This window comes from Terrapene carolina, unplaced genomic scaffold (assembly GCF_002925995.2).
Source record: "Terrapene carolina triunguis isolate 2854851 unplaced genomic scaffold, T_m_triunguis-2.0 Scaffold238, whole genome shotgun sequence".
Taxonomy (NCBI): domain Eukaryota; kingdom Metazoa; phylum Chordata; order Testudines; family Emydidae; genus Terrapene; species Terrapene triunguis.
Window position 1 is genome coordinate 14,286,394 of NW_020664589.1, and position 11,630 is coordinate 14,298,023.

General features: G+C 46.3%; 1 protein-coding gene across 4 annotated transcripts in view; it reads left to right on the forward strand.

Annotated features, from left to right (window-relative positions):
• The first annotated feature begins 1,367 nt into the window (after positions 1-1,367).
• The window catches only part of GSN (gelsolin), a 38,044-nt gene continuing 27,781 nt past the window's right edge, over positions 1,368-11,630 (forward strand). The window contains exons 1-2 of one of the 4 annotated variants that reach the window (XM_024211171.2): positions 1,410-1,485; positions 3,470-3,608. Coding sequence is in view for 2 of the 4 variants with exons in the window: in XM_024211169.3 (XP_024066937.2) it covers positions 3,835-3,867 (33 nt within the window). In the remaining 2 variants the exon portion in view is untranslated. Of the gene's footprint in view, positions 1,490-3,469; positions 3,609-3,815; positions 3,868-11,630 lie in introns of all 4 variants that reach the window. The other 3 variants (XM_024211169.3, XM_024211170.3, XM_024211172.3) reach the window with 3 other exon arrangements.

The following is an 11,630-nucleotide window of genomic DNA, read 5'->3' on the forward strand; positions in this document are numbered from 1 at the left end:
CCTTTAAAAAAAAAAAAAAAAAAAAAAAGTGTTACATTAGCTATCCTTCAGTCATCTGGTACAGAGGTTGATTTCCAGTGATAGGTAACATACCATAGTTTAGTAGTTCTGCAATTTCATATTTGAGTTCTTTCAGAGTTCTCTTGAGTGAATATCATCTGGGCCTGGTGACGTATTACCGTTTAATGTATCAATTTCTTCCAAAGCCTCCTCTCTTGACACCACAATCTGGGACATTCCTCAGAAGAATGGGTCAGGTGTGAGAATCTCCCTCGCATCCTCAGCAGTGAAGACCGATGCAAAAAATTCATCTAGCTTCTCCACAATGGCCTTGTCTTCCTTGAGTGCTCTTTTAGCATCTCTGTCATCCAGTGGCCCCACTGATTGCTTGGCAGGTTTCCTGCTTCTGATGGACTTAAAAAAAAATTGCAGTTAGTTTCTGTGTCTTTTCCTAGTAGCTCTTCAAATTCTTTTTTAACCTACCTAACTAGACTTTTACACTTGACTTGCCAGAGTTTTTGTTCCTTTCTATTTTCCTCAGCAGGATTTGACTTCCAATTTTTAAAAGGCATCTCTTTTCCCCCCCTCCAACTGCCTTTTTAACCCGTGCTCATGTGCTTCATCCTTGACCTGGATGGTCCATCAATCCCCATGGTCCATTCAGTTCTTGGCCACTGCTGATGCTTCTAATAAGGCAGCCAATTAGAGCCAAGTGTAGCAATGGTTTTAGTGGAGTCTGGGACCTGTAAAAAAAGTTTGTCAGTTGTTTCTAATTTGTACACATTTGTTCTCCAAAAGTACAGATGCTGACAGGACCACGATGAAAGAACATGTGCCAGGCAGGCGGCTGCCTGGGCTGTTGGACATTTGAGGACCCCACAGACAACTTCAGCAGGTCACAACCCAGTTCTCCCTCCTGTAGTGGAATCGGCCAAGGCCCCATCAATGTTAAGGCTGGCCCTGGATCCAAAAGCCCTTAGGAACCTAGATGAAGCTCATTAACGTATCTACTCAGACCACTCGCACTACTTGCTAATGCAAACCATCCTCAGCAGCGGAGAGGACACGGAAATGAACTGGGCTCGAATCGAACAGTTCGCATCCAGGGAGCTCGGTTGTGGTGTCCTTTTGCTTCTAGGACCACAGGAAAGGGCTGCTGCACAAGGAGGTGGATCCATCCTCTCGATGCTGATGCACCGAACCTCACCGGCTTCCTCCTGTTGCTTCTGCCTCCGTCCTGGCTGCTACACAGACGCAGCCACAGCGCAGCCACCAGCCCTACAGAGCCCAGCCCCATCCCAGGATCCGCCTCCTGCGGGCCGCGAATCACTCGGTGCCCACGTGCAAGGCCCTGCCCACCCCCGCCCCAGCCCCAGCCCCAGCCCCAGCCCTGCCTGCCCAGCCCCTCTGCGCCAGCTTCCTTCAGCCAGCCGGGCGCCGCAGCAACTCGCCAAGTCGTCTCCTGCCTTTAAGCAACAGCTGCAGGTAGGTCCGAGGCGAGAGCCCCCCTGCAGGGGCTCGGGGGGGGTGCTCCGGGCAAGCGGGAGGCGGGTGCCTGCGCTTGCTCCGGGCTCGTCTCCATCGGCCGCTCCCTGCTGGAGACAGCCCCGGGCGCAGAGCGGGGACGTGTCGGTCCCTCCTCCCCAGCTGCTGGGGGCGGAGGAAAGAGTCTTTGCAGTCCCGTCTGTGAGGCTGGGGGGGGGACAAGGACCCGATCCCGCCGCTGGCGGGGACAATGGGAAGCTCCCCCGGGACGCCAGCGACTCAGGATGGAGCCCTGAGTTGGCTTGGACTCTCGGCAGCTTCCGCAGAAGGGCAGGCGTCGGGAGGCAGCCGAGCACCGGGGAGCCCGTGTGCCCCCGACACATGACTCCGGAGGTGGGGTCCCTGGGGAGCAGGGAGCCGCCGTGCGCCCTGGGTTACGCGCATGAGCGCAGCCAGGAGCGACCCCCCCAATCCAATCCTGATGCGCTGCTGGAGGGTGCGAGGGGCGATCGCTGCTGGCCCTCACCCTGTGGCTGCTTTGATGTGTCTAATAGAAACCCACGTAAAATATTCCACGGGTGCCTGTCCAGCACCGGATGGTATCTGCAGTGACCGGCGGTACCAAATCCTGGCAAGGAGCTGGGTCCCCTCCACTCCCCCTGACTCCCGGGGGAGGGAAACGTGTTCAGCAGCCTGCAGGACCGAGCCCAGATTCTTTTCGGAGGCGTCCTGAATTCTTACACCTCCCTTCTTGGTTAAGGAGTATGTTGATATTTAAATAAACTCTCCTTCCTGAGGCGCTGGCACTATTTCAAAATCTATAATAAAAGAAAACTGATATGCAAAAAGTTCAAAACTGTCCAAAGTTACTAATGGTACTCTCTGCAGAGCTAAACTTTTCTTTTTGGTACACCACTTTTCATTTAATGGTGAAACTTAGGTGCCGCATCTACACTTAAACAGAGTGACTCATTGGAAGTGAAAGAATATTTACATATAATTTTAAATAGCCAGTGAACAAACCTTTCATTAGTAAAGGGACACTTAAAATGTAGTCAGTTGTACAACTGTTCATAGATAACATTTTATTTTCAATCTTAGCAGCAGAATGGACCCGGCTGCTTTTTGGATGCCTATTTGGGGTGTTCTTTTTGGTAATTATAGAGTAGCTTTAGGGTAATAGCTGCTGCTGTGAATTTTATATGGTTGTAAATTCTAGCAGACAAGATGGAAGGTTACTATGAGTCATTGCCTGCATATGCACACACCCACATCAATGGGCATTACTGAAATGGTTTTGGATGGCAAACCGTAGTGGAAATGGAAATATAAGCCTGCAGCAGTTTTTTGTGTGTGCCTTAAAAAACAAACAAGTAAATAGAATATTCTCCTTTTGAGAAACTATAGTAATACCATAGCTATTCAATCAGCTGTGCAGTATCATTTCACCAAATGATTTATATTAATGGCTGATCAGTGAGATGATTTCAGAGGCACAATAAGGTATTTCCTATTATTACATTGTTGAGTGCAGTATAAGTACCTAGATAGATAGAATGAGGGGAGCTCAAAGAAATTAACTGTAGAAAGGAGAGCGGATTCAAAATAGAAATTACTTTTTTGTAGCCTGCTGAAAATGTACACAGCCCTGTACAGTACAGGAGTAGACAAGCTCCCTGTCCCTAGAATCTTACAATCGAAGAGTAAAGAGAATATATTTGCTTAGGTAAAACATCCCCTGACGTGAACAGAAAATGTATGTTCAAAATCCCTGGGTTTTGTGTGGTATGTGAGATTAATGACAGGGCACCTGCTGTGTGATTTGGCATTACATAGTCCAGCAACACATCATATATTTTGTGATGTAGCTACAGGATAGTTTCTGTGCTTCAAGGAATTTAAGTGTTTTTTTAAATTCTCATAAAATCACTGACGATGTTACAATTTTTTTTTTAAATACTGAAGATGTGTTTTTGTTGCCCAGAGGCAAAAATACCCTGGTGTAATCTGATACAGAAATCCTGAAGAAGCTTCTACTCCATAACATCCCACTGCTGTTCTTGGATATCTTAATAAGAAACCTGTGAAGATTGTATTGGTGGATTTGCAGAGGAGATCAGCGGGTAAAGGGTCATCTTCCTCTGCTTTACAACTGATTTAGGATAGATGCCAAACACTGGTAAAAATAGCACAAGTCTGTTCAGAGTAGTGCCGGGAATACTGGGGGCTTTGTGTTTGTTTTTTGCCTGGAGTAAATATGTTTTGAAAACACTATTTGAATAGAAATTTCAAAGATGTATACACTTAAACGTATTTAAAATGTTTCCTAGGAAGAGAGTTAAAAAAGTTATGGGGATGACTTGTTTCAAGGAGGCCTCATTAGTAAGTAGATCCTCTTTGAATAAACTGCTTTGAATGTTAACTTGCTTTTGGATGTAAAAATCCAACTTTGCTAACAAGGATCCTACCATCATTCTTTTTCCTGAGTCTGTTATTTCTCTAACTGATAATTGCAGTTCTTTCCATCCTCCATAGCCAGCTTTATGCATGATGCAAGTTTATTGGCAAAAAAACTTCCCTTTGCTGGGGCATGGCATGGCTCAGCACAGGGTATTCCTACTTTAGGATAAAAAAGGGGAGCTTTTATAGCATCTTTCCTCCTCTAGGTTTCTCAAACTACTCTACAAAGTAATGAGTTAAAAATACTGTCTACAATGACTGTTGAGACAAGTGAAGCCACATTTTTGTGACCCGGAATAGTTCTCCCACATCCTTAGAGATTGCAGCCAGGTTTATTAATTTTATCTATGGGAAAGTTTGCACAATAGTCCCTTTGATAAAGTGCCATGAGCAGAAGAGATCCCAATTTAACATGCCCTCCACTTGATGGCTTCTAGCATTTCAGCAGGCTTCTTGCCGAGCACTGCAACGTACGTAGCGGCTACTGTCTTAAGTTTTAGAATGGACTCCACCCTGTGACCTCCATACCTGGTGGCGAGAATGCTGGCCACTCAGTCACAGTGACCCTATATTGAGTGGGAACCATTTAAAAGAATTAATTTATCTCTACCATCTATTGGCTTGATCATCCTGTCAATGAAGTCAGTGGGAGCTTTACCATGGATTTCAGTGGTACTCAGCCTGAAGACAGTCTGGTTTATCTGGAAGCACCTGTAGTCCCAGGAGAGTGTGGGATGTAATTATACCTCATTGAGCAGCAATGATCAATCAGGGAGTTTGAAGATGTTCATATGCATCTAAAAGTTACTGGGGAGATTTTCAGAGACACAACTGGTATTGAATTTCAGTGGGAGCTAGGTCCCTGTCTGCCACTTGTGTCTTTGAAAAACTCCCCCATAATAAAGTTAAACTTGTAAAACAAACATGGCACAATGAGTGGCTATTTCCCACAGCCTGATGACAATCAAATGTGTTGGGAGAGAAGAGGGAGAAACTGAACCAGAAATCAAGACTTGCCTATTTCTAAATGACTAAAAGAGCAGCAAGGCAGAAATTACAGAGAGTTCTGTTTGTTTCAACTTTAATCTTAATTTAACCTAAATTCAACCCCTGATCATCATGAGTGTTTTAACCTGGGACTTTCATTACCAAAGCACAGACCTCCACCAGTTGAGCTGAAGGAGGGGCAGCATTAGCCAGTTGCAGTAGTGGGCAGTTGTCCTCTATGGACTAATTCCTAGAAGGGGGAGGCAGCATCTACTTTCAAGCGTGCTACAGGCTAATTTCATAATATAGAGGTGTTGCTGTCAGCTCTACCGATAATACAGGTTGTCCAACACTTTCTATTATAAAACTTTGTTTTATAAATATTTTGTGTAAATATATAAGCAAATCTTGGGTAATTCACAAATTGTTAGTGTGTCTACTGACATCACAAAGTTGGATGCGACTGCTGCAAAAAGAGAAAAGCTAACAAGATGATAAAAGTCCTCCGACAATACAGAAAGCAGTACTAATATTTTAAAGAACCACCTCAACTAAATGCTGCCTTATATGGGTTTGAATACAACTTTCTTTTTTCTGGTGCAGGAAAGAGATCTGATCTAGGGACTTTTGGTGGGAACCATGCCATTCCTAAAATAGCTACCATGTATTTGGTGGTTACATTTGTTTTTTCATTCTCTTCACAAATATGATCTTTCTGGTTCATAATCCAAGTTTGAACATCAATGCAGCTAATCAATAGCGGTCAGATGGAGGCGCATGCTGGGTAAGGATGTGCCACTCAACACACCAGTGTATCCCCACTTTTACTCCTGCCTCAAGAAACAGCTTTTTTTGAAGTGGGGCAAGAGTTACCAAATTGCATTTAAGCCATTGGAACTTTGAGTCCTTCATTCAAGTCAAATGAAAAAAATCACTGTTAAGCTTAACTATCAAGTAACTTTTGTAAGACACAGAGTAACACTGGACAGCAAAAAGCAGATGTTCTAGGTTAGTTTTTGTTCATTCGTACAGCATTTAGGAATTACCATGTGGACTGTCTAGTCCGGTATCCTCTGTCTGATGCTGGCCAGTATCAGATGCTCCACAGGAAGAGTTAAGAAACACAGAGTGTGGACGTTCTCATTTTTTATATACATTTCTAATCCTATTTTGAATCTTGCTGAACTTGATTCAGTGATGTCTAGTGCCACTGAGTTCCACAAGCATCAGCTGGAGTACTGTCTCCAGTTTTGGGCACCACACTTTAAGAAAGATGAGAACAAATTGGGGAGATTCCATAGGAGAGCAACAAAATGATACGAAGTTTGGCAAACATGACCTATGAGGACAGGCTGAAAGAACTGGGCATGTTTAGTTTAGAGAAGAGAAGAATGGAGGAAGGGGGAACAATCTTCAAATAGGTAAAAGGCGGTTATAAAGAGGACGCTATTTGAATTAAATGCAAGCTGTAAACAGTTTGGACAATCAAACATCATAGAGCTGTTGTGGTGATTTATAAAGTTCATGTTTTTGTGCTGCTCTGAAAATACAAAGGACTATATGAGTATATTCTATCAATTCTCTCCCCGATATAACAAACCTAGACACAACTACTGCATTCATCATACACATTTGAGGAGCCAGGACTGGAACCCTTGTTTAGTTGCAAAAAGAGAGTCCATCACAACCTGAGCTAAAGAAGTAGTCCCTTACCAGCTAGCTGATCATCTCTGCCAGCCAGTCACTAGAATTAATACATAGACAGTATACCACCTAGTTCCTCTTCACATTAAGGTGTGTAAAGTTCTCTTTATGGTGATTACACAGATAGCTCGGGAGGGTTTGTTTGTTTTTAACATGATTCAGACTTTTGGTGTTGAGGAACCAAAGTGTTACTCAGATCAGAAAGCGAGAGAACACAAAGCCCTAATGATTTTGATTTCAGCTAGTATTTGGGGCTCTGTCCAATCTGAAAGATCTTGCTTCTTTTAGATGATTCACTTCCTTCTGCATTTTATATATTTTGTTTTGAATTGTAGCTATCGTTTTGTGTGGAAACGTTTACTAAGCCCATATGTTTAAATGTTGTCCGATGATTTCCCACTGACTAGCTCCTAATATAGACAAGCAAGTCTCTCTCCAGTGATGGCTGTGCACAGAATAGAAACCTCCATGCCGGAGATCAATTGGGATTCTCCAGGCTCCTCCTGGGGGAGGAGGGTGATCAAAAACCCAGATCATCCTATAGACTGGGGCAGGAGGGGTAGCTATCTTTCCAGCTAGGTAGGAAGGAACCAGTTTTCTTGAGAATCCACAGAAGCAAGTTCTTCTCCCACCCCATCACTTCTCAGAGTTCTGTCAGGGTCACTGACTCCTACTCTGAATATCCTTCACACACATTTAACTGGATGCATCTCAGTGCAGTTCCAAATGGAGGGAACAACTGTGTCTAGACAGAATTATATACAATACCATAGCAAACTACCATTCACACTCCATGGTGTGATATTGACTAGCTATGGATTGATGTGATGTTTTGAGTTCCCATATTGCTCCACAAAGCCCTTCTAGCATAACCTTGTGACATCTGCTACAACGAATCCCCCTAAGAGAAGCTGGTAGAACTGAAGTTAGGCAGCTTAGTCCCTGTGGAAGACAGCCAAATGCTAGAGCTTTCTTTCCCCTCAGCCTAGTGTTGTGCTAGTCTCCTAAGTTATTTACCTAGGTAAGGTGTGTCCCTAGGACTTTAATGTTTGTACAGATACTAGCCAACCTGTTGCCTCCTCTAGCTGGATGCAGAATACCCATAACCCCCAAGGTGACTGCTATTACTTAATACCATTACTAGGCACACCTTCAACATCTGAATGAATCAGGTCAAAGAACAGGCAGTTAAATTCTAGAGATAGGTGCTTTAAAATGTTTATAGCTTAGGTACCCTTGAGATAGGTGCACTAGGATTTTGAGTGCCTGACAATGCTGCTAGAGGGCACTGGGAAACAAGTTAATTTACTAATACACCTGTTAGGATTATTTTTCAGGGTGGGTTCTTATCTCACTAGAACAGGTACTAGTATATAAACAGTACTCTGCAAACAGAACAGGTACAGATTTGTACTAGTAGAAGAGGTACAAGATGGTAAGCTCTTTTGGGTGGAGTTCACATCTTCATGTGTGTTTGTACAGCACTTTACATAATGGTCCTGATTGTAGCCTCTGGTGTAATAGAAACATTAAATAATGTATGCTGGAACAGGTACCAGCTGAACAGGTACAAATGGAGGCGCGCACACAAACCTAGTGATGCAGTGAGAGTAGACAAAGTGATCTAGCAGCGTGCTAACAAAAAGCCTGACTAACGTACTCTTCCAGTCAGGAAATCTGAGATTGCATGACGTGGTGTAAAGAACATAAGCTTGCCAACATGACCTTTCAGGAAGCGGGGGTGAAGCAGGAGGACGTTCTCTGGAATCCAAGTCCTGCTCGCATGGAGTCTGTGCAGTGGCTTGTCCCACTGACTCCTTTTGCTTTTCCTTTTCCTGCAAAAACAAAACAAACAAAAAAAAAAAAACCCCTTTCCTCCTCCATCTTTTCTAAGACGTGCCTTGAATGGAGACGTGAGCAGCAAATCAGAGTAGGAAGCAGCAGGGCTGTCCCTAGCCATTTTGGTACTCTATGCAGCTCCCCCATGGGGGGGGATTGTGGGGGGGGCCCAGACCCCTGTGGGGGGGGGGGGGGGCCCCGGGCCCCCACGGGGGGGGGGGGCTGGGGAAACCGGCCCCAGCCCGCTCCGCTCCCCTGGCTCCCAGCCTTGGGGGGCAGGGAGGAACTCCCCCCCAGCACTCACCAGCAGTGTGGCTGGGAGCCAGGGGAGCAGAGCAGGCTGGGGCCGGGTCGCTCCACTTACCATGCGGTGAGTGCAGGCCAGGGCCAGTGCTGCCATTAAGGCAATGGAGGCAGTTGCCTAGGGCGCCAAGATTTGGGGGTGCCAAAAAGAGGTGCCCCCAATTTTTATTTATTTATTTATTTATTTAATACACACAGTGTTCCTGGGCTGGGCTGCCGGTGGCACGCTGACACGTGCGGCTCAGACTCCCTCTCCCAGCGCAGCGGCTGCTCCATGCAATTATTGTCATTGCCGGCAGGGGCGGTGTGCTCAGGGAGGGAGCGTAGCAGAGTTGAGCTGGGGTGGGGAGCCCTGCGGCAGCTCCCCCCCTGCCCTGAGGCACCCCCCCCCCCGCAGCTCCCCCCCCCCCCTGGCCCGGGGAGCTGTGCAGCAGCTCCCCACCCCAGCTCATCTCTGCTACACCCCCTCCCCAAGCGCACGCTTGCTGCTCCACTTCTCCTGCCTCCCAGGTTTGCAGCGCCAATCAGCTGTTTGGTGCCACAAGCCTGGGAGGGGAGAAGAATTAGAGTGGGGGCAGTGCTCGGGGAGGAGGCGGAGCAGAGGTGAGCTGGGGTGGGGAGCTGCCGCACAGCTCCCCGGGGAGGGGGAGCTGTTACCGGGGGGCACCTCAGGGCAGAGGGGAGGGAGCTTCCGCGGAGCCGGGGGGGTCAGGGTGGAGAGCTGCCGCAGGGCTGGGGGGGGGGTGGGCGCGGACAGACGGACGACGTGCGCGCAAGGTGGACGTTTCGCCTAGGGCGCGAAACTTCCTTGCACCGGCCCTGGTGCAGGCCCATCCCCTGCAGCAGTCCTCAGGGGAATGGGGCGGAGCAGGGGTGGGAAGAGGCGGGGTGGGGGCCATGAGGAAGAGGCGGAGCAGGGGCTGGAGCAGCACGCAGCTGCTCAGGGCACCAGGAAATGTGGTCCCCCAAATTCCCTGGTCCCCTACGCAGCTGTGTACTTTGCGTATGGGTAAGAACAGCCCTGGGAAGCAGAGTAGGTACAAGGGGTAACATGCTGCATTTCAGATCCCCTCTTTTCTGTCTTCCCCTCCATTTTATTTTTCACAGTGCTGCAGTAAAAGCAATTTTCTGCTCAGAGAACTATTTTGGGAAGACGGATATTTTTCGCTCAGACAAACCCCACAGGCTGTGCTGCCTGATTGCCGAGGAGCAGCCTGACTCCTCTATTGTGGACCATGTGGGAGGGAAAAGAAGTTACCCAGGCTGCATTTTAAGGTGGCAGCATTCCTAGTGGACATGTCCAGTAAGTTCCAAGGGGATGCTGCTCTGAGATGGGTCTTGGAGGAAGCAGAACTGGGATCTAACAAATATAAATCCCTGTCTCTGCGGTCTTGGTCAGGGTAGAGGGCATGACACAGGTTGCAGGATCTGTTTTGAACTAGCAAGACTGCTAATACTATATATTTGAAGTATCTGCTGCACTTGTCTAAGTAGCTACATCTTGTCCTGAGCATTAAGTGTTTAACTTTTAACATGATCATTGTCCTGTGGCCCCTTCTGCATCAAACCCCTGTCAGATTTGTGAAAATCCTTGACATACTAAAACACATGGGTTGTGTGCTGTGTGCCATCCCCATTCAAGGAGTTCTTTTTTTAAAATCTAGTCTCTGGTATCCTTTCCAATTAACACACGACCTAAATGCAAATACATCCAAAGCGGATAACCATTTTAAGCTCTTTTTCTCTATCCCTCAGCCTCCTAAAATTGTTTGTTCATACTTTTGTTTGGAGTGATAAACGCATGATGAGCTTGAAAAGAGTGGGACTTTAATTTTATGTGGAGGAGAAGAATAAGAGGAGACATGACAGACGTATACATGATAATTAATTGCACAGAAAAAATAAATCAGGTACTTCCACTTATCCTCTCTCATAATACAAGAAAAAGGGGACAGCCAATGAAATTGAAAAGCAGCAAATTTACAAATGATAGAGATGATGTAGAACAATCGTAGAAATGCAGGGCTAGAAGAGACCTCAAAAGGTCATCTAGTCCAGCCCCCCATGCCGAAGCAGGATTAAGTAAACCTAGACCATCTCTGACAGGTGTTTGTCCAGTCTTGTCTTAAAAACCTGCTCACAAATAATAGAAAGCAGCTGGCTTTCTGAGATCCATAGTGATGTGTGTACTGTGCATTTAAGAGCACGACTGAACTCCTACTTATTGTGTTCACTAGGGTAGGGCTTTGTGGTTGAGTCAGTAGATTCTCAGCTGGGTGTGACTGTCTCATCCTAGATGTGGTCCTAGAATGTTCACAGAGGGTCTCGTTCTTTTCTCCCATGCCAGTTTGACCCTGGTGTATCTCCAGGGGAGATGCTTCTAATTTACAACAGTGCAAGTGGGAAGAGAATCAGGCTCTTAAGTTGAGATTTTAAACGTTAGCACTTCCTCCTGAAACCTTGTGTTCAATAGGTGGGTCTTAGTTAAGTGACTAAAAGCTAGCAGCAAAAATATTTGTAGTTGTGGGAAATATCAGAATAGCTGGAATTGTTAATCATGAGGCAAAGAACATAAGAATGGCCATACTGGTCAGACCAAAGGCCCATCTAGCCCAGTATCCTGTCTGTCGACAGTGGCCAATGCCAGGTGCTTCAGAGGGAATGAACAGAACAGGTAATGATCAAATGATCCATCCCCCATTCCCAGCTTCTGGCAAACAGAGGCTAGGCACGCCATCCCTGCTCATCCTGGCTAATAGCCATTGATGGACCTATCCTCCATGAATTTATCTAGTTCTTTTTTGAACCCTGTTAGTGTCTTGGCCTTCACAACATCCTCTGGCAAGGAGTTC